The 26,840-nt window shown below is 42.7% G+C and overlaps 1 protein-coding gene across 2 annotated transcripts in view; it reads left to right on the forward strand.

Moving 5' to 3' along the window:
- The first annotated feature begins 1,074 nt into the window (after nt 1-1,074).
- The window catches only part of CHN2 (chimerin 2), a 284,844-nt gene continuing 259,078 nt past the window's right edge, over nt 1,075-26,840 (forward strand). The window contains exon 1 of one of the 2 annotated variants that reach the window (XM_080818303.1): nt 1,075-1,709. In XM_080818303.1, the coding sequence (XP_080674429.1) occupies nt 1,661-1,709 (49 nt within the window). In that variant the 5' untranslated portion in view covers nt 1,075-1,660. The remainder of the gene's footprint in view (nt 1,710-26,840) is intronic. The other variant, XM_080818304.1, reaches the window with a different exon arrangement.

Genomic DNA, 26,840 nt, shown 5'->3' on the forward strand with positions numbered 1-26,840 from the left:
TATTACAATTATTCAACATTTATCAGTCACTGTACATTGGGTGCATGGTTGATGTGGACCCCCTAGGACTATCTGCTGTTCCTGTGTCACTCCTGATAATTCTTAAATTGACTCTGTCCTTTTAACCATGTTTTTAAAAATTGAACTACCCCAATGTGAACACTTTCCACTTTGCTAAATAATGAGAGTACTTTCACTCCTTTAATGTTTGCGTTTTCCTTTGATCTAACAATTTCTGTTCAAATTTCACAGTTTTCTGTTGCTTCAGGATTGAAAGAACCGATTACCCTGCTGGGAGCGTGAAATAGATTTTTTTAAAAATCCGTATGATATTTCCTCCCAGTGAAATTAATTTAGGTTTAAATACAGGGGGAAGGTACACACCTTGTGCTCCAGTCTCTTTCTCTCACACACCTAAGCAATCCCTTATCCTGAAAGGGCACAGTTGGACCTGCTGCCAAGTCTTTTGTGAAGATCCTTTACCAGACGAAGTCAGACAACCTCTTTCTCTTGACACCCTGCTTTGTGAGGGCCTGATGACATATTTGGGACATCTCTATTTCTTTGAAGGGCAACCTCAAAAGCCCAGTGGACCCGTTAGTCACTGTGCGTGGCTGGGGGTACTTAAATGTGGCTGGGGCTTGCTAGGTGTTTTGACGGTGTTTTAGAAAACACACCTTCTTGCAGGGTTAGGGACCATCAGCTCCAGAGTAACAAAGAACAATTTGGAGGGGAGTGGAAGAAGCTCTCCAGGGCCTTTCTGGCATCCCAGAACCCCCTTTAGCTAGCATCCTGTCCTTAGTGACCTCGCCTTCGCCCTCTGGATCCCCCACCCGGGCTTTTTTCGCCACTCCTTAGCCTGGCCACCGGCAGCGAGCTCCACCACCTTCTCCCCATTCCCCACCCGGGGTTGCCTCCAAACCGTGGGGCAGCGCTGCGCCCGCCCCGCAACCGCGCTTGCCCCACGCCCCCCGGCGACCTCCCCAGCACCTCGGGGTCCCGCGTCCCAGTCCAGCGTCCACCCCCACCCCCCGCCCCAACGCCCTGTCCTCAGCCTCCTCCTCCAGCCCCAGTCGCAGAAGCTGTCAAGCCCGCGGCAGCTGAACCAGCCCCCCGAGCTCCCGCGTCTCCTTCCTTTGTGTGCGCGCGAGCGGAGTTGGGGCGGAGGGAGAAGGGGGAGGTCGCTCTGTCTGTCTGGCTCCCGCCGCCTCTGCCCGGGCTGCTCGAAGTGCCGCTGGGGAGGCAGGAGCCCAGGGGAGGGTGCAGGAGCTGGCGGGGCGCCTCCGGGCCGCCCGGGCGCTGTGGTCCCAGCCGCGTGCGGGGGAGCGCGGACCACAGCTGGGGCTCGACTGGAGGCACGGGTAGTCCGCTCCCGCCGCCCCTCGGCCTCCCTCGGCTCCCACCTAGCCCCCGACACGCGGAGAAGAGCGTGCAAAGGCGCCGAGAGGGACGGAAACCACAAATAAATAGCGGCGGCAGCAGCGCGTCATCTGGTGGAGCAGGAAGTGCAGGCAGAGTCCGGAGGCTGGTGCTTTGCTGCGCGTCCCCAGGACTTTGCCATGGGCTGGGGGCCGCGAAGGCTGCGAGCGGTCGCGCGAGGGCAGCGGCGGCGGCGTCCGCTCCGGGGCTGAGCCAGCAGCGACGCGCGGGGCGCGCGGAGATGGCAGCGTCCAGCAACTCCAGCCTGTCCGGCTCCTCGGTGTCCTCCGGTGAGTTTCAGCCCGTCGGGCGCAGGCTGCCGCGCTGGCTCTCTCGCCCCCCGCCCTCGCCCCGCGCCCCGGGATGGGTAGAGCCTACCTGTGGCCGTCCTGCCCCCTCTCTCGGAGTAAGGGCAGGCGCCCGGTGGGACACTGGTTCGGTTTGCCGGCACCCGGGGCGGCCACAGCACCTCCGCGCCTGACATCTGACAGCGCAGAGGTGGGAGAGCGGTGGCGCCCTTAGTGTGCGAACGCTAGGGTTCTGGAGACTTGGGGAGCAGCAGCGGGCGAGAAGCGAAAGGAGCAGGGCGGGCTCGCACTTTCTGGCGCAGCGGGAACCTGGGCTAGCGGGGCGCGGAAGGTTAGGGTGCCGCTGGGCGCCCGGACTGGCTTGCGGTGCGGCGCCCGCCGGGCTGGATGCCCAAATCCAAGGAAGAGGGGCGAAAACCCCCGCTCCTCGCAGACTTGATTTTCTTTGTTTGTTTCAGAAATTAGCTCCGTGGAGACACAAGCTTGGGGCATGGTGTGAGATAGAAGTAATGAAGGGTTTCTGTGTTTCTGGTCCTGATTGAAGCGAGTTAGAGGAAGGAAGGTCGAGCCCAACCTCTGACAATTTGCCGGTTTACAAGTGTGTGTGTGCGTGTGTGTGTGTGTGTGTGTGATTTTTTTTTCCTATGTGGCCTCTTGGACATTTTCTTATAATACTCTCTAATTTTACTTTCCGGGCATACATTTTGTTTTCAAGTGTGGCTGAGCATGGGGAGGGCTTCTTTCAGCTTTTTTAATGGTTGATCGGCAGGTCTCTTGAAGAGAAAAAACTGCTAATGAGCCTGAAGGAACAGGAATCAATAGAAACAGACCCTCTGGTTTCTGAGTATGACAGGTTTCTAATCAGAATGATGCATTAGGTAGAATTCTTCTACCTCTCTGGTCCCTGAAAACTTTAATGACAAACCCTGAAGGCATAGCTGATAAGACATTTAGTGTAGTATACAGTCTTCCGGGGGCAAGAGGGTCTTGAAATCCTCAGGAAAATACTCAATATGTTAATATTGTATTAATTCCTATTGTGTGTGTGTGTGTGTGTGTTTTATTACAATCACCCAGACATTGAACTCCGAGAACAATCACCTGGTTGGGACCATTGGACAGCAAGCCTGTCATAAATAAGCCATATCTATAGATGTGTAACTAATTTAATCATAAATGCAAGGTGAGTTTGACTAAGGTGCGATTGTGATGTGGCACAAGGTGATCCCTTGAAAGCCATCTGTTATCTTTTTTGGCAGGTTCAGTTCCTGGGAAATGGCACCTCCTTTCTTGATCACTGCCAACTAATCAAAAGCACAGTGTTGTTAGGCATATGATAGAGTTCAAGTTGCTGGTAGTAGCAGCCAATGGGGCAGAACAGTCATATCTTATTAAGAGCAGCAACAAGTTGACTGCCTGTGGTTTTAATTCTGAGAACTCAGCAAATGTTAGAGCGTATTTTTAGTACCCCCAAACCACTGCTGCTGCTTTTCAATTCATTTTGGTTGACTAACATTGAATTTAAAATACAGTGATGTTGGCTTACGATTAGCATATGGTTAGCCCTCTCGGAAAGCTGCCCACTAGAAAAGGGACTGGGTGGGTGGAGAGGTGGCCACAGGAAAGAAGAATGGAGAAAAGACAAGAAGGCGGTATTCTCACGTGATTTACTGATGGCATAAATTACAGATGCTGTGGCATCTGAGCATTCAGATCTTGGTGTAGCTTAAGGAACCTGATAGAAAAAGTGAATTCGGGCTTCAGAAAAATACAGGGGTTTGAAGTCACGCAGTACGAGCTTTAGCTGTTGGTAACTGCTTTGCAGATAGGATGGAGATGCTTATGATGGGTCTCCTTCCTGCTTGAGTTACCACTGTTTTAAATCCTAATGGGGACTGGGAAATTACGTGAACACCAAAATTCAAGAAAGGGGGCATGGGTATACTATTTGATGTGGATCAGACTGGCCTATGAGCTTATATTGCTTAATACACCAATTAATCAGATGCTTTGTCTCGAAAAATACAAAAAGCTGTAGTTCTCTTTTTATGCACACTTACCCATCGTGTGGATCATGAATAATTCAGACAACACAAGCAATTCACACCTGTGAGAGGTGTTGGGCATTAAAGAATAGAGCCTGTTTGTTGTGGCAGCTGCGTTCTCCCAGGCAAAGGCCAGATTCTGAGAAAATAGGGCACTCCATCAACGTATTAATCACCTTATTCCGCATAGGGCCTATTATGTGCCCAGAAGTAAGTTTCTAAACCTCAGTTTCAAGGAGGCTGATTGGGGAACATAATTTTAGGATCCCTTCTAGTTCTGAAGTTCTGGGATTATTGTTCTTGAGTTCTGGCTGCCCCCATTTACCAGTTGGGTAATTTGGAGTGAGTTGCTCAACTCTCCAAGCCTCAATGTCCTCATCTGTAGATAAGGCTAATGTTAATACAGGACTTACTCATAGGAATGCTATGTGGTTTAAATGAGATAGAGTGTGTAGAGCAGTTAGCCCAGGGTGTGGCACTTAGTCAGTGTTTGGTGTTAATAAATTTTGCTCCTTTGAGGAATGACATAGAAGGCACTTCATGGCTCAGACTTTAGGTACAGAAATAAGTCCAACACACATAAAATTTGCCTCTTACATTGCATGTTAAATTTGATCTTTAGGGGTGCCTGGGTGGCTCAGTGGGTTAGAGCCTCTGCCTTCAGCCCTCTGCCTTCAACTCAGGTCATGATCCTGGGGTCCTGGGATCGAGCCCCGCGTCGGGCTCTCCGCTCAGCGGGGAGCCTGCTTCCCTTCCTCTCTCTCTGCCTGCCTCTCTGACTACTTGTGATCTCTGTCTGTCAAATAAATAAAATCTTTAAAAAAAAAATTTGATCTTGAGTCTGAGGTCCATTAAATAAGCAGTCATTAAGTATATTTTATGTTTCGGGCACTGTCCCAAGAGTACGGAATAGAAAGATGAATTAGGATCCTTTCCCTCACCGTCCAGCCACAGAGACGGACGACAAATAGTAATCTATATTCCAGTTGGGTAAAATGACTTATGTGGAGGAGAGTGCGAGGAAGAGAGTGATTCCTTCAGTAGGCAGGGGTCAGTGGAGGTGGCCTATGAGTTGGGGCTTAAAGGATGAGTGAGATTTTTTTCCCAGACAGCAGGAAAGGCATTTCAGGAAGAGGAAGAGCATTTCGGGAAGACCTCCAAGGGCCTAGAGGTGGGAAAGTCCATGGCCCAATTCTCAACTTCCTTTCTTAGATCTGCTGTTGATCCATTTTGAAGGTGGTGTCTCTTCTCTGGACGGTTATACCTATAGACCCATTAGCAGCATGGTGCAGAGAGGAGCTAGATCACTTACTAGTGCTGCTGATGTAGGTAGGAGGTTTTCTTTCCATTCAGGTAGCAGTGGGTTTGATGGAACAGCTCCCTGGAAGCCTTAGGACATATTTGGGCAATTGAGCAGGAAAGAAGGAACTGTTGATTCTGCAGTGAGTAGCATATGGAGAGGTGAACTCGAATAATATGGGTTAAACCTCTCTTAGAGGAATAGATGTGGAAGATTTAGGTTTGGTTGTGTTTGCACAGAGAGTAAAGATCTGATAATTCACTCAGTAATAAACTCAAAGTTATCTGATTTTCCTGAGAATATGTTCTCACTTGCTGTTGTTGAACCACAACACCCAAGTGTGTCATTTATTCTGCATTACCAACTGAGACATAACAAATGAAATAATCAGGTTAAAATTAATTTTTAAATACATTTTCCAAGAACTGTTCAGAAATTTTCTTCTGGAATATTCAATTATGTGTGGAAGAAATTGCTTTGGCTTTGTTTTAATGATAACTGCTAGTAATTAAATTTCACAATCACCTAGATTGGCAGGAAGGTTTGATTACGTTTATTATTTTAAATGGAAAAAAAAAGATTGCTATCCATAAGCTTTTACTCTAGCCTGTGGTACTTGATTGTATTCTGAAATAAAGAGTGGTTGATTTGCAAAATAGTTTTGCTAATAATCATGGGTAATACTGGCTTTTATAATTGAAGGAAGAACTTCTTGCATTTTAGTGATGTGATTGCCAAATGGGTAATTTCACAGAGTAAAAAAAAAGAAAGAAAGAAAAGAAATCAACTCAAGTAAAGTAATAAATAAAAAAGCTATGAGATGTTTTCCAGTAACTGAACAAGGTAAAAATTAAATATTAAAGGGACACCCAGGATAAGAAGTTGTTAAGATTTTGAGAACATTAAATGCACTATATTATAGAAATGAAATCAACATAGATGTTTTAAATTACAATGCAAATGGAAAAAGGTAAAAATCAGTGTTTATGTGTAGAGTCATCGAAATCTTAATTAGGAAAAGAACATTCCTAAATGAATTGAGGGACTTATTTCCCCAGATTTTATACAATAATAATGTGGGCCAAATAAATAATGCTATTTTCTGCTGTCATACTGGTTTGATCCTAGAAGTGATATATAGAAATTTTCATTACTCATTACTGGATGGTCAGAACCAGTGACATTTACAAATCTTACATACCCCTAGATGCAGAAGGTTAAAACTGAACTATGATAATGCTGCCGAGACATATATGTGTAATTAGAAACTCCATGGATCTAATACTACAAAACAGAGTATCTTTGTTGAAACAGTCATTCAGTGAAGTCTACTTTTGGACCCCCAAATTATTCAGAAATATTCAATTTAGTGTAAAATAAAGGTCTTTACCTTTGTTTTAGTGATAACTACTGGAAATTTAATTTCACAATCACCTAGAGGGTCAGAATGATTTGATTACTTTTGTTATTTTAAAGCACCAAAAAAATTGTGATTTCCAAAAAAATTGCAAATTAAAAAAAAAATCACAAAGCTGAAATTAATGTCCTGAAAGAAATCATTTGCTCAGGTGAGGAGTATTGTTCTTTGCTGTTATTCTGGTGACATTCCTACACCTCATTTTAACTTACTAGATTTTTTCACTGCTTTTTTGTGGGAACCCAGATGAACCCAGTGATACAGAATCTGAGAGGACAGACTTTTCTTAAGCATGCCTGCTTGTCGGGTTTGACAAGGGCCCACTGATAGGTGTACTCTTGCTAAAATGCCACCCCCCCCCACCTTTCCCACAAACCCCGTGAAGTGTTTTCAAAGACACTGCCATTTGTTCAACTTTTGTGGGACACAAACACCAGGTATTTTTTGAGGCCAGTCCATGTGGGATTTAAATGGACAGTGTGTTCTCTGAGCTGCAACCTGGGGCTTGGCCCGGGTGTCAGCCTGCTGAAGGCCGTCTGCTGCTCTGCGGGATCTCCTGTTTTTGTGCAATGGTGAAAATAATCGGACACTGGGTTTGGAAAACCTATGCATGAGCAGTGTCACATTGGTATGTTTTGGAAAAGAGTTTTCTGCCAAGAGATCAAGATTCTTGCCAAGACAGTTAGAAGCAGAGAAAGAGAAAGGGACCTAGTGATAGACCTATGATTATTAGAGTCCATCTATCACCCACCCATCATTTATCTTTTATGAATGTATTCACATTTCATGACTCCTGGTGTGTATCATTTAATTTTCAAAATGAATGACTTTCTTCGTTCCTTCCTTCCTTCCTTTCTTCTTCTCTTCTTTTTACTTTTCTCACATGTTATTATGTTGGTCAGATTTCTATTTAGATTTTTTTTTTCATCAACCCTGCATTTGGTCTTACTTGACTATTAGTTTCCAAATCCTCTAAGCAGCTTCCTGCTTCTCTCTCCATTTGCTGAGTGGGAATGTAAGCTGGTTTTCTGTTGCTTGTATGGATTCTGGTCAGGGGATCAGGATGGATACCCATATCTCTGGTGCAGGCTGGTTGGTGTGACAGAAAAAGCTCATGTGTCTCAAAGTTACTAACAAAAGCAGAGGTTTATTTAAAGTCTCCATCACTAGAGGGAAATCCAGTTAGGAATGTGCTGGTCCCACAGGCAGTCTGGTCTGCAACCAGACCCATGTGTCTGTTCACTGGGATCTGAGGCTGAAGACTTGGCATGAGTGCATTGCCAAGTGACGATAAAACTTTGCGGCTCTGTACCCAGGGAGAGCCATCCACCAGCTGCTTGTGCAAATAGCCTGCTTTTCTCCTCATTTATTATTAATCGAACACCTTTGTGGGGTCCAGTCTTTGAACAGTCTTTACAGCATGGTCTAATTACAGCCTTGCCTTGCTTCAGTAGCTTGGCCTGTCCAAGTCACTCAACCTCAGCCGTAAAAAGAGTTATTTCAAATCATCCGATGCCCAAGTTCCCATAGACATTCTCTAATAAAGGTGTTCAGTGAATAGCCTTATTTAAAATATAATCACCCAAGGTCAGAGGTTACGTTGATTAAGATTCCTGGAATTGAGACATCGTCTATGTATTTTGTCTGGGCTGCCAACCACCACTTGCCTTGGTGGGCCTGCTGGGGAGAACACTTTTTCAAGAAAGGCTACATGCCACTTGCCTGGCAGAATCCACTAGATGTAGAGAAGCAGTCTACATCCTTGAGCTGGCAAGAAACCTCATGTTCCAAATTGTGTCTTCATTACATGTTGCAGGAAGAGCCCTAACCTCAGAGTCAGAAGATCTGGACACTGAAACCTCTCACCAAGGCATTGACCAGGGCACCTAACCTTTAACTAGGCTCTTAAAGAGGCTTTAAGCCCTAACTATGACCCTTAAACCATTAACCAAGACTCTTGAACCCTTAGCGGAAGTTCCTAAATGGTTAATGCAGGCATTTAAACCAGATACTTACTTAACTGAGCCCTACAACTAGCTAACGATGTGATCTTTGGTGAAATCAGCCTTTCCGAGCTTTAAAACCTGATGGCAAAGAGCAGATATAACCTCCTGTTTCCCAGAATTGACGTGAGCATTAACAGGGGTTAGGCCTGTAGGCCTGGCTGTCCTATCTGCTCAGTAGATGCCGATACCTCCTCTGCCCTGAACATCTTGGAGCTTCCGTTCTCTTGCTGCTTTTTTTTTTTTTTTAAGATTTTATTTATTTATTTGACAGAGAGAGTGAGAGAGAGCACAGGCAGGGAGAACAGCAGAGGGAGAGGGAGAAGCAGGCTCCCCTGCTGAGCAGGGAACCTGTCAAAGGGCTCCATCCGGACTTGAGATTGTGACCTAAGCCAAAGGCAGGTGCTTAACTGACAGAGCCACCCAGGCGCCCCTCTCTTGTCTTTAAACCAGATTTCTGGTGAATTTATCCCACATGGTTGTCATTCCTGAAGTATACTATTTGGGAAAAGGCTTAGTAAACTGGAAAAGCAGCTAGCAATCCTGAATGGTTTTTATGTCTCACTCTGCTTACATGGAATCCTCAGGGTATTTCTCTGAGGTAGACCACGAATCCCCTTTGCAAACAAAGGCATCGGTTCAGAGGGGGCCCAGAGATTGGATTCTCGGTGCTAGGATTGGAGCAATGTCTCCTTAATTTTAAGGAATAGGATTTTTCGTCTTGAAACCTAAAGGGTTTATTTTTTATTCTATCTCGTTTTTAAAGTGTCTGACATAAAATTTAAGGCTGAAATGCATGCTTATTGTTAACAGAGAAAATACAGTAATACAGTTGTGCTTTATTTTGTTGCCCTTGGTGGTTATCCAGACCCACCTCGGACCTGACCAAAGTTTATTCTCACTAGCGTTAGGGACTGGGAGGTGTTACCAAGGGAATGGTCTGTAGCGAGATCCCCTAGGGGATTGGGCTTCTGGATATCAGTACTTAAGAACAGTCTCATGAGGTGAAGGGTATGTAAGTGTTCGTCATATTAGTCTTGCAACTTTTCTAAGGTTTGAAAATTTTCCAAATTAAAGAAAAAAGATTGAGGGGGAGAAAAAAAGAATAGTTGTTACTTTGCATTCAATTGACTGTCTTCACGGGAGTCTTAAAAGCATCCCATTTTGTGTGTGCTCATCAAATCTTGTGATCCCCTCATGAAACTCTCAGATTCTGAATCCTCAGCCTGAAGACTATATATTTATTAGCTTCTATCTTAAGTGAAAAGTACAGGAACCGAAATTACAGAAGGCGTTCTGGTAGACCATATGCAACACTTCTTACCTGAGAATGTTTTTTTTTTCCTCCTGATCTGGTTTGACTTTACATTTCATTACAGGTTTCAAGGGAGGAGGGGACTTGTAGGTTGTTCTAGCAGATTCCGGAATTATATAAGTAAGAGAATCAGGTTCAGAGGAGCTCCAAGAACTGCCCAGAGCCGTTCAGTTAATTGATCGTGGAGCTAGATCTGGAACGGACCTCTAGGATCCACGTTTCTAGAATATTATTCCTCCATCCCCTTTTCTGGCTCATCCTAAGGAGTAGCATTATCCTTAGAGAATTTCTTACAGCTGGTTTTTTTTTTCCCCCCTTGTCTGGCTTCATGGAAACTGTTCTATTTAATTATTTAATATTTTCAAAAAAGAAGTCATAAAGTGCTTTGTGTTTTACATGAGCCTTGGATCTCAAGGCTGATGTTGTGTCAAGAGTGGCATAAAGATTTAAGTGACCTAGCCCCTGCCCTAACTATAGATAGTTGTGCTATCCAATATGGTAACCACTAGCTATGTGTAGCTGTTTAAATTTCAAGTTTACATTTAAATTTAAATAAATTCAGTTCCTTAGTTGCATGAGGCACATTTCAATGCTCAATAGCACCTGTGGTTGCTGGCTACCATATCAGACCATGCACAAATAGAACATTTCCATCATCCTGTAGAAGATTCTATTGGGCAGCCCTGGTAGACAGGGAAGGTGGTTCTAAGACAGGGACATTACTAACGTAAAATTAATAAGCGACGGATAGCAACTTTGATGGAATGTTCTCCCATTCCTGTATTTGTTATGCTGCTTAGGTTATATTTCACTAATTTTGCAAATTGACTTTTTTTTAAAAGTAATTTTTTTCCATAACTTTGAGGGGGACTGTGGAATGACAGCTGGAGGATGATGTTGGGGAGAGTAATTAAAATGTTTATAAACTCTTCTAGTCTTCAAATTGGATTCAAGCTTTTTAAAAAATGGTCTGTAATTTTCCTAATGATAACTCCCATTTCTTTTTTTTTTTTTAAATCCTACAGTGAGTTATAATTTCACCCTCAAAGAGGAAGAAAAATGCCCATGTCCAGAAGTAGTTTGGACCTTATAATTGTATCTCTTCCAAAACATCATAAAGAAAATAAGAAAATTGTGAATGTGTGGACTGAGGTTGCTAGTGGCATATCCAAGCTGTGCTATTTAAAGGAGATTTTCTACCAACTTGGCCATCAGCAAACCATTCGCCTAGAAGTATTTTACTACTGCAAAAGACCCACATATGGGGCAAAGCAAATCCATCAGTTTTTAGAATATAAGTTAGTTTTGGGAATCTTCAGCACATTTAATTGGAAGAAAATGCATGCAAATAAGATGCAGGAACATGACAGTTCCTAAGAAAAGGAAGCTGCCCTCCTCCTTGAACTTCTGTTATCATCTTCAAGTGCAACAAGCAAATGGAAAGGTAGATGGTATCTTTAAAGGGTCAAACAACTGTCAAGACAAAGGTGGATATTGAGGCCACTGGATTCAGACGTAATAGCCAGAGGCCCGTGGCATGTATGGCTTAGTCCTTTTTGACATAACTCAGATCATACGTTTAGGGCAGTGTGAATCACAGAATCACTTGGGTGGGTGATCACCATTTATAATTCTTTTCTCATCAGAGACCCTGTACCTCAACTTCCTCTTGTCCTCTGTACCCTCAGGACTGTCTGAGCACTGGGTTCTTTAAGGAAACAAAGCCTGCATTCCTTATTTATTTGACATATTGCACACAAACAAAATAAAGTGCTTTTTCTTTTTTTAATCATTTATTTATTTGAGAGAGAGAGAGAGCGAGAGCGAGTGAGCATGAGTAGGAGGAGGGACAGCGAGAGAAGGAGAGAGAATCCTCAAGCAGACTCCCCACTGAGCTTGGAGGCTATCATGGGGCTCAGTCTCACGACCTAGAGATCATGAGCTGAGCCAGAATCGAGAGCCAGCCGCTCAACCGAGTGAGCTACTCAGCTGCCCCTAAAGTGCTTTATCTTAAATAATTTTGCTTCTGAGGAATACACCAAGAGATCAATGTTTGGGACAACAAGAAAACAGGGAACAGGGAGTATGGTTTGAAGGGTCAGTTTTCTGCGGCAGGTACTAGAGTGTGTGCCTGCAGCACTGGCCTCCAACAGTCGGACCTTTAAGAGTCTCAAGACTGAGCCCTGTACTGCCTTAGCTGTTAGCCACGTGGGCTGTTCAGCTCTCGAAATGTCTCCAGTGTGACTGGAGATGCACTTCCAGGGTTTGAAGACTTAGTACAAAACCAAAAGAACATAAAATATCTCATAAATAACCTTGTTATATGGGTTATACATTGAGATGATAACATCCTTCGGATATTAGGTTAAAGAAAAGATATTGTAAAAATCAATCTCACCTGTTTACTTAAAAATATTTAATGTGGCGTCACGCCTGGGTGGCTCAGTCCGTTAGGCATCCAACGCCTGATTTCGGTTCAGGTCATGATCTCAGGGTCGTGAAATTGAGCCTATGTCAGGCTTCGCACTGAGTGAAGTCTCTGCTTATGATTCTCTCTCCCCTTCTCCCTCTCCCCCGTCCCTGCTCATGCTCTCTCTCCCTCTCTGAAATAAATAAAAAAATAAAATCTTAAAAAAATTTAATGTGGCTACTAGAATATTTAAGATTAGAGATGTGGCTCACATCATACTTGTATTGGACAGCCACTGGTCTGGGAGTCCCTAATGGGATGTTCTAGCCTTTCTCACAGAATTCACCACATAAATCCTGCTGATTCACTGCTCCATGGCTCCCGTCATTGCAGCCCTGCACACTCTCTCAGCCTGAAACACACCCTTCCTTCAGCGTGGCCCGGTTCAGCCCCCACTCGCAGGTCCCTGTGTTGTCTTACTGCTGGACATCGAGAGATGTCCTTCATTTTTGCTGGGTGTGTACAGAGATTTTGACATGAAGTAAGATAAAGAAGGACAAATTGGAACTTCATCAGATTCTTGTTGATACAGGTTTTGTGCTTTGTTTTAAGGCTTTACTGTCATTCTAGACTTTACATATTTACTTGTTAGATTTATGGGCACTCCTCCTCCAAAGAAAGCCCGTAATGCTAGGAAGTTGGGTAGAAAAGTTGACAGAACAAGGGACACAATTTTCTCCTGACCTGAGTAGGAAATTCTTATCTGAAAATGCTTGTACCAAGGCTTTTGCCACGAATATGCATATGTGTATAAAACATGTCTATGTGTGATATATGTCTGTGTTGCACACATATATGTCTGTATGTGTGTGTTTGTGTGTATATGTATACACAGAAAGCAGAAGTGGATTAGGTTTCAAACAAAAGTTATTTCCGAACCAAATGCAGAATATATAAGCTAATATCAAGGGAAAAGCGAAGTCAAGCCTAGCATTACTTTTAGTAATGAAAAAATTCACTTGGGATTATGCTAATGATGTGTAGATATTAATACACATAATTTGGCTGCCTAATATTGATTTAAGTTGCTCATTCAAATTCACTTTATTATAGAAAAATTAGCCATTTTATTTTATAGTGTTTGTCCCTGCAGACAGTGAAACCGTTAAGCCATGTTTATTGGGTAAATAACACTATTTTGCTGACTTTCATATGCAAAGAGAACATTACCGTGTCTCCCACAGGAAGTGCCCTATGAGTTATTACTCTCTGGCTGGTTAGTTCAAGCCAGGTGTCCTCTCTGTTATCTCCCTCATGATCATTGTCCAAGGTTGAAGGTACTGTCGGTGGTCAGGGCACAGAACTTTTTTCTCCTATGTGATGTTAATATGTCGAAGGCTTGCACTTGATCCACGTGAGAGCCCTATGTTTGTTTTAAGGACCAAAATTAACCCACATGCCTTTTTTTCCAAATATGAATTCTTCCTCAGAGAAAAAAGCAATTGACAGAGGCTTTCCAACTCTCTTGAAATAATACCAGATTAAGATTAGGAACATAACCACAGCAAATCCTAGGCAATTACCAACGGAAGACACGATTTGGAATTAGACAATGTAATTTGTCATAAGAATGTAATAATTGCCATAGTACTTATTTAGTTCAGCGTTCTAACCCCAGTAATAGCACTAAGGGGTATTTTGTAAAAACACTCAGCAGCCTTTCAAGGAAGAGATGCCCTGCAGACATTTTACTTTTCATAAATAGCTGATGTAAATCTGTCGTTCAGGAATTCATGGAGACATGTTTCTGAGAGCATATGTAGTTTCAGCTTGTGGTCCTCCTCATAGCAATGAGTTCCTTCCATTTTCCACCCCTAGAGTGGACTGGTATTTCTTTTTATTGCTTTATATTTCACTCTCTGAAACTTATTTCTAACATCCATTCTTGGGTTTTGTAAGTTAATGTGGGTTCATTTGAACCCTGGACTTCAAGATGGGTGCTGTGTGTCAAGTGTGGGAAACTGGCCCAAATACCAGCACCAACTGGCTATGGTAATTTGGTCCCCTCTGAATTTTCTGGTCCATAAAATGGGCTAATACTTGTGACAGAAACTTGACAATTGAACACTTGTGAACAAAACTTAAGACTCTCTGGTCTACGAAGTTTCATTCTTCAATAGATGCTCTATTGGTCCCTTTTTTGGGTGATAAACAGTCACTCAGAGTTCATGATTGTCTAATATAACTTGAAAAATCTCCTCTGAATATTATTACCTTGCTCTTCACCAGCTTGACGTGTAAGCCCATCGGTTTAGAATTTCTCCATTTAGTGTAAGATTCCTCTGTGCAACCCACTTTCCCATAAACATTTTAAATTAGCCCAGACGAATCTCTCCTCCGAAGAGACACCATTGTTTATACTTTCTGGTCCAGAGGAGTGGCTCTTTTTGAAATTAAATTTGATGTAATAGCCAACCTATGCAAGTAAATCTCCGCAACAGTCATGGAAGTTAGAAAGCACAGCAACAGAACTCTCATAAGGGAGTCGCTCAGTCTGGGAACATCACTTATCCTTGCCTCTTCTCCCTTCCCTCCCCTGTCTTCTTTCACTCCCTTCCTCCAAAAGTAACCACTATGAACGTCTTGTTTACTATTACCTCGGTTTTCTTTCTTTAAACGATTTAAAGAAATAATCTAAAACCCATACTTCACAAAGACAGATGTTTCTCTATGTTTTGCTCACTGCCAGTCTCCAGTACCTAGAACAGTATCTCGCATGCAGGAGGCAGTCAGTAATTGTTGAGTGAATGAATTTGTCTATATCCCAAATACTCTATCATAAGAGTGCTGCTATAGCCCCTCCTTTATCTCTTACATGTAAATTAGTTCTGTAAGGCATCATCACCGGTTCACATTAGACATACACCTTTAATGATTTTTAGAAAATTAGGCTTTGTTTTTTTTTTTTTTAAATTCATAATACAGATTGTTTGCACTTAGGTGCAATAGGTGACTCCCAACAAAATCACATGGACTTCTCTGGACCAGGACCACTTCTTAAACTTGATTTGCAGTTCTCAAATACTTTTTAGGAGTGGATAACCACTTAAGGAGCATAAGTAGTAAAGCTAGAGCTGAGCAGGGAGAGCTACAGAAAAGATTTTAGAAAGTGATATAGTGCACGTGCTACAACAGGGCTGAGCCTTGAAAAGGTTATGTGAAGGAAGCCAATTACAACAGACCAATAAGTATATCATTCCACCCATATGAAATATCCAGAATAGGCAAATCATAGAGGCAGAAAGCAGATAAGTGATTTCCTAAGGCAGGGAGGGCTAGAGGGAAACTGGAGTGACTGTTAATGAGTATAGGTTTCCTTTTGTTGGTGATGAAATTGTCGGAAACTGACTGTGGTAATGGTTGCACATCTCTGTAATATACTAAAATTCACTGAACTGTACACTTTTAAGCAGGTGAATTGTAGGGTATGTAAATTCTATCTCAATAAAGCTGTTATTTACAAGAGGCAAAAAAAGATTGATAGAATAAGGCTGAAAAGGGGAAAAGGTTGTAAAGTGAGCAGACTTGATCCATACATCAGGTTTTCCCTGATGGATACTCATAATGAGGAGACATTCATTACAGAGTCATTGAGAACACATGGAGTACACCCTCCTCTTCCCATTTCTATTTCCACAGTTGTCTTTCTACTGACAGCCCCCGACCTCCTCAGAAGGTTCCACAGAAATGTGTCCTCTGTGATTGGCTCCTAGGGTCAGCTCGACAAAGCCTCCTTCCCCAGTGACCCCAAAGGCTGGTGTCCTCCCTCTGGCTGAGGAATGAGAGCCAGCAGCAGGTCTTCTCTGCTGATGCTGGACAAAGTAATTAGTGCACTTCTCATGACTAGTTAATTAGATTTTTGCACAGCTTTTCAAGCCCTGGGCACAACTCTTACACACCGTCAGTGCAGAACGCGAGTCATCCAGGAACCCAGTTTCCTACCATGTAACCTGGGTACTGCAGAGTTTAATAGTACAGTGATGCCTCTGTGGCTGCCTCCAGACACCCCCACTGGGTGAATGCATGTGCAGACGTTTCCAGGGGCATCATCTGCTGGCTCTTTTGTTGTTTCTAATCAAAGAATGGGCATCCTTTGATCACGTCAGATCACAGCACTGTACTCTCAGTACGGTAAATACTTCGTTAGAAAGATGACACAGGTGCCATTGTCTCAGATGTTCTGATAGTGTTTACTTTAACCGTGAACAAGAAACATGTGTTTGATCAGATATGATTTAAAATATGAGTATTTCAAATATGAAGCTTTCCAGAACCACATAGAGTTCAGGATAATGAATCCAATCAATAAGCATTTGGAAAAGTAGCTGCTGGCTTTGGAGGGCCAGGTGTGGGAGAAATCCCTCTCCTCTCCCTGCAAGTGTAGTGACTCCCAGAATAAGATACTTTCTGCTGGTGGGAGGAAGATCTGGCTCTGGCGGGGAGCTTGTGGAGATAAGAATCGGCATTTTGGGGGAACAGAGTCCCTGTGCAGCCACTTCGACGGGCAGCCTTCAATCTTCAGGGGCCTGTAGGAGTTTATAGCAAGGCTGGCTCCCCTTCCAACTGTTCATGGCTTGTCCTCCTTCTTCTTCTTTTTTAATTTTAATTTTAATTTTTAAAAGATTTTATTTATTTATTTGACAGGCAGAGATCACAAGTAGGCAGAGAGGCAGGCGGGGGGGCGGGGGTGGGGGGCGGGGAGGAGGAAGCAGAGAGCCCGATGCGGGGCTCGATCCCAGGATCCTGGGATCATGACCTCAGCCGAAGGCAGAGGCTTAACCCACTGAGCCACCCAGGCGCCCCATGGCTTGTCCTTCTTACTCCTCGTGGGACAACAAAGATAGGCACCCCCACAAAGTACAAACAGATGCCTATTCATGGGAGCGCGAGGGCAAGGCAAGTACTGAAACATCGTCTTCCCTGAGGTCTCATTCCTAGTCTTTTCCTGGCACCCAGGGAAGGAAGTGGGTATGCACTACAGTGAATTTGTTGTCCCGTGTCCTCCCTCGGGGGAACTCTGGCTGCCTTGTGTTCCCTACGACAGCAGCACACGGCGGCCAAGGTATTGTGTCAGGTGTTGGCCTCTGCACCTGCTCTCACCTATCACTGCGGGGATGGATTTCATTCCCGGCCCCTCCCACAGCAGTCCCGCTTTAACCGCGGTTTGGCTTTCCGCGGTTTGGCTTACCCGTCATCCACCGCGCTCAGGAGGCGGCTTGTCTGTCCTCTTCTGATGAATCAGCCGGAGGTTGGTGGTAGCCTAACTCAGCCCTGCTGTGCTTAAGTCATCTCATCCCGTGCGCATGTCTTCACCTCTTACCATCCGGGGAAGAAGAAGGGTGAGTACAGTGCAATAATATTTGGAGAGAGACATCACGTTGACATAGCTTTTATTACAGTATATTGTTATAATTTTCTGTTTCATTAATTGGTACTGTTTTTAATCTCTTCCCGGGCCTCATTTATAAATTGAACTTTATCGTAGGTTTGTATGTATGGGAAAAAAGCAGTATGGTTTATTACTCTGCGGATTTAGGCACCCACTGAGGGTCTTGGAAGGTATCCCCCACCCCTGTTGGGTAAGGGGGGGGGCGCTGTACTTTCGAATGCCACAGACCAAGCTTTCCCTAACAAGAGGTGCTGTCATGCAACTTTTCTCATGCTAACACCAACATGCATAACACATTCATGCCTCCTCACTTCCACAGTAGAACATACCAGGGTGCAATTATTGTATGGATTAGGATGTTTCTGCTGCAAATACAGAAAGCCCTGAAAAGAAGTGGGAGGTAGGATAACCAAACACTATGGCGTCTGACTCTCTTGGCTTCTCTACAATTCTCTTGGCTCTGTCCTCTTGGTGGAGGGCCTTTGTCCTTAGTTTCCCTCTCCTTTTGGTGTTAAGATGAGAGAAGCACTACCTGGCATCATAGTTAGAAAGAGTAAAGGAGTACAGATCTCTCCCGCTGTCTGAGAGTAGATGTCCTATGAAATCTTTTGTAAGCCACAATGACATAAAGCAAAAAAGCATTTACCATTAATTTATATGGGAAGATTTGTGAGCATTCCCAGACTCAAGAAATAAACCTCTCTTTGACTTTTTTGATACCTTAGAACACATCTTGCTCACAGATATACAAAATAAATCAAGATAAAACACAGAGGCTCACAGACACCATTCAAAGCTATATGGCTAGATGCTGAGTATAATTTTTGGGGATGGAACTTGGTGGGACCATACTCGCTGCTGGGGTTCCACATTGCCTTTATAACTGCTCACTGCAAAACCTACGCTGAATGCTCTCTGTGCTTTTCACCTCTTTCTCTTTTTTTTTTTTTTCTCTTTTTTGCAAAAGCAAAAATCCTTTTTGGGTTTCTTTTGGTTAGTGAAAATGTAGGTTAATGTAGGTCTTTTGTAAAAGAGAAGTGGTGTAAGGCAAACTTCTGAACAACAAGGGGAGGCCTGTAATCTCTTTTTCCTGACTGTGTGAAAAGTGAGAAAACCTTTCTCAGAAGCTCCCCTTCTCCTAGCCAACTTCCCCTTGCCTCCTGGGTCACAGTTTGGTCCCATGCTTATATGCAAAGCAGTCCCTGGCAAGGAGACTAGGATTCCCTGATGCTGTCTGTCTAGTCATGACCTCCTTCCTAGAATGGGCATGGGACTAGACTCTTCCAAAGGGGTGAGGACACCTAAACAAAACAGGGTTCTGTGAAGGAGGACAGAGGATTCAAGAGTGTCTGGCAAAGTAATGTCACAAATGTCCTTAGCCTTTGGAATCTCTAAGGCTACCTCAGAAATACTGAGAGTTTTAAGAAACCTGGCCTCTCCCAGTCAAAGGACTTACTATAATCTAGTTGAGAACAAAACAACTGGTGAATGTATTTAGTCTGTAGTAATATTCACTTCTTGATCAAAATGTTTCTGCTTCCCTTCCAAATTAAAGTGACTGACAGCTTTTACCGATGCCTTGCTTTCATTGGTTAGTGCCTTATGAATTAAAGCACTTTGTTTTATGATTATGGAAAAATACAGATTGATTCTGGATAGATTCCTTAGCTCTGATGAAAAGTTGGACAGTGAGGATTGAAGGTTTTGATTCTTTTTTTTTTTTTTAAGATTTTATTTATTTATTTGACAGACAGAGATCACAAGTAGACAGAGAGGCAGGCAGAGAGAGAGGGGGAAGCAGGCTCCCTGCTGAGCAGAGAGCCGGATGCGGGCTCCATCCCAGGACCCTTGAGATCATGACCTGAGCTGAAGGCAGAGGCTTAACCCACTGAGCCACCCAGGTGCCCTGAAGGTTTTGATTCTTGACTGACTTTAACATCCCTGGGCCTGGTGTAAGTTGGACTGGTTTTATTAGAAATTCAGGGAATAATAGTAGATAATTCAACCACTCCTGGTTGCTATGGCAAGGAATTTTTCAAGCTTTCATTTATGAGAAATAGTGATCATTAGGAGCTCTTTGTTTTTAAAACAGAGAGCCCTGCAAATTGTCAATGCTTGAGTGGAACAAATAGATGATTGGCACCTAATTGGAGAAAGAATCTCAGGTTATTTATGAAGAAACAAGACCAGGCAGACAGCTTTTGGAGAGCAGATTCCCGTTTGTCATTTTTATGGCAGGCCAGAGTGTGTAAAGATCACTGGACATGGAGCCATATGACCCCGGTCTGTGGTGGTTCTGGCTCAGCATTGCTTTTCATAGGGCCTGGGGCAAATTACATTATCATTTTGTAACTTTCTGATGCTCAACTGTAGAATTATTAGGTTGAACCAGATCATCTTGAGGGTCTTGAAAATTTTATGATTTTCTGACTCTGCCTATTTATTCTTGCCAATTTATAGTACATTGGTGGGATCCCCAAGGGAACAAGCCTCTGCCCCCCTCCAAACACACATTCTTCACATAGCAATTCCCACTGGCGCTATTTGTAGTAGGCACCCCGGTGTAAGACATCACAACTACTGGGGGTCTGTGCTGCACTTACATTTCAGCTCTCTGTCTCTGAGTAAGCCCAGAGATTTTCCAAGGGTGCTCCAGGTTAATATTAGACAAACCTTTTGGAATGTGACTCACACTAAGAAATACCTTTTATATCACAGGCCAGCATACACACATACCATGCACGCACACACACAATTCAGCATATACTTATTGAGTGTTTTTCCTTGTCCTAAGTGTTAGAGAGCTTATTGCAGTGAACAAAAAAGACCAAAAAATCCTGCTTCTTGTGAAGTTTCTCAGTACAGAGAGATGATACGCAAAAGAAACTATAGATTACATATAGTTATAGAGTACGTGTAATCTGTCCAATATGTGCATCATAATTTTATGTAATTATGATGTAGAAAATTCACAGTTTGTGTAGTATGTTTGATGGTGATAGATTCTGCGGAGAAAAACAAAGAAGGAAGGGAAATAGGAAATACTGGGGTGGGTGTGGGGCCTGCATGTACATTGTGTGGTCAGGGAAGGTCTTACTGAAAAGCTGACATTTGATGGTGAGGCACCCAGCTGGCAGATCTCTGGAGGAAGAGCATTCCAGACAGAGGGCAATTCCAGATGTCCGGCTGCGGGAGTGTGCCTGGTGTGTTCCAGGAAGAGAAATAAGGTCAATAAGGCTGGGGTGAATAAGAGGTCAACAGAACTGGGCAGCAATGGGTGACAGATCATGGTGGGCCTTGTAGGCCATGGTAAGGACTTTGGATTTTGCACTGAGTGAGCTAAGTTGTCCCTGTAGGGTTCCAGAAGAGTGACATGATTTGACTGGGGTTTTAACACAACCACTCTGGCTACTACAGTGAGAGCTGACTAAACGCAAACATGCAGAGACACAAGCCCCGCAAACAGGGCGTCTCCCTTCCTGTGTGATGTGCTCTGATCTTTTTTTTCTATTGCATTTGAATTTATTCATCTAAAGACTGATCAGGGCCCATGAATCGATTTCAGAGTCTGCTAAAGGGTAGCAACTGGCTATTTGAGAAGCAGAGTATAAATTGGCCTAGAACCCCTAGATGTAGTAGATTGCGTTTCCTTGCTCAAGGCATGGTTATGGCATACCCGGCACCCAATGGAGACCTCATCTTCGTATTTAATCACGGTTTCCAAGGGGCTTTTGTTATTATTATTATTTTTTTTTAGCTTACACCGAATAGTACTATTTTATTGAATGATCATTTAAAAGTTTGATCTTTTCCTACAATACATATCTTAAATAACCTTTCCTAGAAAACATTTCAAATGTATTTAACATAAAGAGAAAAGTATAATGAGCATCCCATTAACCGATTTCAACAATTACCAGTTTCCATCAGGCCTGGTGTCCTCTAAACTTCACCTGCATCATTTGGATTATCTTGAAGCAAATCTCAGGTCCAATATAACTTCATCTATAAATATTTCCTTTGGTATCTTAAGAGACAGGAAAGCTTTTTAAAAAAATGTGTCACGTTATTATTAGTCTAACTTTGCATGCGCACACACGCACGCGCACACACACACGCACGTGCTCGCGCCATGTACTTATTTCCCTCCTCAGAATAGTGAACACAGGCACTGCTGATCAAACTAAACTCTCCCTTTTAGTTTGATTAGCAGTGCCTGTGTTCACTATTCTGAGGAGGGAAATACAAGTAGTTTTAATGAAAGGAAGCTGTGGTCATACTTTTTGGCTCCTGATTCTGTAGATGGTGTTTCTAGATACCCCCAAAGCCTCTATTTAAGAAATACTTTCTTACTTTCAAAAATGAGTTCATTTTCATCCTGTTCCCCTTTTGTACTTTCATTTCTACTTAAATATGGGCTCCTTTTCTATGGCTCTTGAGTAATCAATGGCAAGCAGCTTGAGAGAAGGTCCTGGGTCTCACTATCTTTGTACCGCTCAGTGGCTTGACATGGTTCCTGGCACACAACAGCCCTCACATTTGTGTTAATGTTTTACTTCCTTTCTAACTGAAGGATTGGAACAACCTCCCCTCAGCCCTCTGGCCCATCACTCCTTTGGTCATATGTTGCAAAACCTGACTTTTCTAGGAAATCTCTACCAGGATGGAAAGCTTTCTGGATCAGTATAAACTTGTTGACAGAAGCCTTCAGGTTAATGTCAGTGTTTACAGAGCACTTTCTGTCCCTTCTATTCCCCGAGTTTGTTATCCTCAATCAACAGGGTAACAGGGTGTGGTGTTTGTCTTCCTTTGGTATCTACCCTAATCTCCACCAATTTATTGACCAGAGACCAATTTGATATGAGCTACATTCCTAAAAACATGATCATTTCTGAATATATGTTATAGTCATAACTTCAAATGGAGGTAAATAAATATTTTCATGTTTGAATATACAGTATGTACTAATTCTGTGTTGAGTATCCCTTATTTCCCTAATTAATTACCAAGATATTCTGTCTATAAAATTGGTAAGGTAGGCAACAGCATTCTGAGTCTTAATCTTCTCATCCTTGCTTTCTCCTTCCTTTTTCCATAAAAATTGAGTGAATATTTGATGCGGGCCACCATGCATGGCTCTGGTGTCATAATGGAATAGGAAGCAGCCTCCTTGTGTTTCTTGCTTAGAGTGTGTCCTTGGTGCATTTTCACTACATAAAGGCAGGGACCCTCAGATCACCAGGGACTAGCAGAGGTTCTGCCACTTTGCAGCTTCTTAAAAGCATTTTTTTGATGAAAAACTATATGAATGGAGTCATAGGCCTCATCAAAAGGTATTTACAGTCCAAGGTGTGGTTGTGAATGTGGACTTTGTGGCACTTTGCAGAACTTGTAAAGTCATTCTCAGTTACAAACATTTATAGTTAGAAACACTTCCCTTAAGTTGCTACCCCTCCTGGCCACTGTCTTCTGAGTGTTTTGTACCCTCTTAAAGATGCCAGAAGTTCTGCATGGGGATCCTTACAAACGGGAGTACCGGTCTGGCCTCTAACCTGAAAACAAGACGGAAATGGGAGGCTGCCCATTGCACTCACTATCTCTCCTGCATACACAGTCTGCTAGATGGGGCACTTCTGGGTTCTCATTATCCCTGCTTCTGAAATGTCACGGTCTTGGGAGGCCTCTTGGATGTCCTGATTAAGGTTCTTGTTTAGCCTGGAGGCAGGCCTGTAGTTGTAAGTTCTTACCACGAGGAAAGCATTTTTTAAAACCAGCACACGAGTCAGTCTGTTTCCCAAGGCTTTTTCTTCTGAGTTACAATTTTATGGCTATGCTGTGCCAGGAGACATTTACTACTGGTTAAACAGGAATTAAAAATACTTGTTGCTATGTCATTCCAAGGATTTGCTGTGGTGAAAAGTAATGTCTTCAGTGTGTGTGTGTGTGTGAATATCTGTGTTTATGCACATGCCAGGGTGGGTCGGCAAGTTGCTGTATGCATGTACATGTGTGTGTTTGTGTCTGTCTAGGGCTGTGTGTGTCAGCATATGTGTGCGTCTTTGTGGGATGTGGGACATGTGGGTATATGTGTTTGTGTCATAAGGCAGAATCAATTTTCAAGGGAATGAACACATTCAGAGGACCATAACCCTATGGGACAAGGTTTTAACTACTATCTTCTCTTCCGGTTTTAAATTATTTACTCTTTTTCCTTAAGTGACTGATGTTGAATCTGAAAGAGTTCTTTTAAAGGTTGGAAATGATATCATTTAACATTTTAATGGTTATGTATAATTAATCTTACTATGTAAACCAATTATTTTTAATCCCCAGGTGAAGTTTGTAACTGAGCCTACATGTAATTCTCCAGGTATGATGAGTGACAAGATGTAGAATCAAAATTTCAGAGAAGCAGCTCTTTTGGGGGGCAGGAACATCTTTTTTTTTAAAAGACATTTTAGTTGCTTGGAAGAGTCCTTGTAGATTTCCCTCAAAATTAAAAAAGCAAGAGGAAGAGGAAATTACAATTAATAGTCTTCAAATTCCAATTAATCTCTCAAATAGTGATTAATTTCCAGAGACACGGAAACTCTGCAGTATATCTGAGAGGAAGGAAAAGACAATTAGGGCTGGGGAAATTGGTAGAGGACACTCGGGTAGGTGGAGGTCCCATCAGGATTCAAGACTGCACTAGCATTGAGATAATTGACAAGGTTGGAAGCCTGCCAAAGCCATATCTCATGTTGGCTCTTCTTAATGGGACAAATGTGCCCATTTTGAAACCCACTGGCCATGTTTCCTAAAATTGTCTATTGTTTTTTTATGGAAATACTCAAATAAGATCTGGTATCAAATAAGAGTGCTTTCTTTGTCACCTTTTAGCTAATCATTTGGATGAGATTTTGCCCTCTGCCCTGGTTCATGCTTAGGGCATACTTGGGGCTCTGCTCTCCCTAACACTCTATCTCAGGAAACTGGCTCAGGTTTCTGTTGGTTTATGATAGGGGGTGCTTTAAATTTCTGAGACCTCTGACATAGCCTGAAAATCACAAGGACCCGCCGAGGCATCAGCTTTTTCCTCTATAAAGGAAAAACTGCAAATTTTTTGTTGCAAATTATTGAGGACAGGATAAATTGGAACAAAGGGATAATTAGCATGTTCTCATAGAGCTGCCTATACTTAGAAAAATAATACTGATTTTAACTTGCAGATGCTAAGTTCGAATTAGTGAGTGGATTTAGTTTTAAACCCTTTGGAAGCTATTGGTATATACCTGAAGGTTTAATTACATGGTAATGAAGATGATGTTAAGTTTTTACGGTAGCATGGCTCTTGATTGGCTCTTTCTCCCCAGTTTACTAACAGTCCTCATTAGGGGGAGAAACCCTTTAGAGAATGAGGAATATATATCACAGTCCCTTGAACTTCTAAACATATGCAGTACTTTACAGAAATAATGGGTGTAAACTAACCATTTGTGGTCAGCTGGAAAACTTAACTTTCAGAGAGATATGACCAGCTATCCTGACCTAGAAAACTAAATAAGCAGTTTGGAAAATCTGGTTTGTACGTATAATTATTTTTATATTATATCAGGCTGTGCCTTGCAAAGAGCAAACCACAGTAGTTATCTGACCTATTGCTCTACCCTTGCCTTTTCTCCAACACAGTAATTATGTAAGACTCAGCATGTTTCTCACTAAGTATATGTATACGGGACATTCCTTAACTCCAGGAGCCCTCTCTCTGGAGGCCACTCAAGTGCTCTGGACTAGTCTCTCAGTCTGAATGGAAAAGAAACCTTAAATCAGGACCAATGGTAACATTTATGGATGGGGAGGACCACTGGGAAAATAAAAGTATTTGGCATCATTAGCTGAAATGTCTCAAAAGTTGTGATGAATCAGATATTTTTAATTAAAATAGAAAATTAATCTTCAACATGAAAGAATCTTAACAATGCTTTTCATTTGAATATAAATATTTAGTTGGGATATAGGTAACAGGATGTCTGTAAGGCCCTACAGTCCTTTGGGTTTACTGTTTTTAATTCTGGTTCTTCCTCTAGGAGCTTGGAGCAAATAAGAATGATTTCCTTTAGACTGTATGCACGCTTCTAAGGATATCTGAATAAAAGATACATTCCTGATAATTTACCATCTCAGCTTCATCCCTTGGGCAGCAGGCTGAAATGCAATAACTTAACCTGAATGTGAATTAATGCACACATGCAAGGAGGTGTGTGTTTCTTCCTGGATTTGAAGGCACTGGCAGAAAAGCAGTTTCATCAGTAGACCCTGGATAGCTTATCATCCTGACTAGCTAGCATAGCAATTAGAAGACATTTACCTTTTGTTTAAAACATGAAAGTGACGGTGGAGTTCAAATATTCATAAAAAGAGGCCTAGCCCATAACTTTAGCCCTCTTAATCTTACATATAAAAAGAAGACAGTTCAAGTGAAACAATGAATTGGAAATAATTATAAAACTATGAAGGGTCCTGAGCCATTTTAATCTTATGTGGGATTGTGACATCCCCTTCTACCCAACCCCGCCCCCAACCTTCACCCCACACAATAGCACCTCTGTTCTCAACTCCTGATTTGGCCCCTTTTTTTCCTTTAGGTTTGTGCTGCAATCATAAATGCTAGATAGTGTAAATTATGCTTAGTGAAAGTAGGCACGAGGATGGGTGGAATCACATAATATCTGTTAAAAGGTCATGTTCTAAAAAACCTTTAAAGGATCACAGACTGATCTGGTGGTTCTTCATCCTGATTCACCAGAGATGGTTTTTGGAAAAACAGTGACCTAGACTACATTCAAGACCTAAGGCATTAGAATCTCCCAGAGGTAAGTCTGAGTGATACCTGTAGGCTCTCAAGGTAATGAAACACCCAGTGTTTCCCCAGCATAGTGAATGATGAGTTATCTAGAGCCTGCGACAAAGGATGGTTCCTGATGCCGGTACCACCTGGAAGTTTGTTGGAATTGCAGAATCTCAGGCCCACCCCACACCTCCTGAATTGGAATCATTGTTTTAATAAGATCCCCAAGTATTTTTAATGTACCTTAAGTTTAGGAAGCATTTACTAAAAGCCATTAAATAAATGAGAGGGAAATAGGATAACACAAGTGATTAGGACCATGATTAAGTAAGGAAAAATATATC

This window comes from Martes martes (assembly GCF_963455335.1).
Source record: "Martes martes genome assembly, chromosome: 11".
Taxonomy (NCBI): Eukaryota; Metazoa; Chordata; class Mammalia; order Carnivora; family Mustelidae; genus Martes; species Martes martes.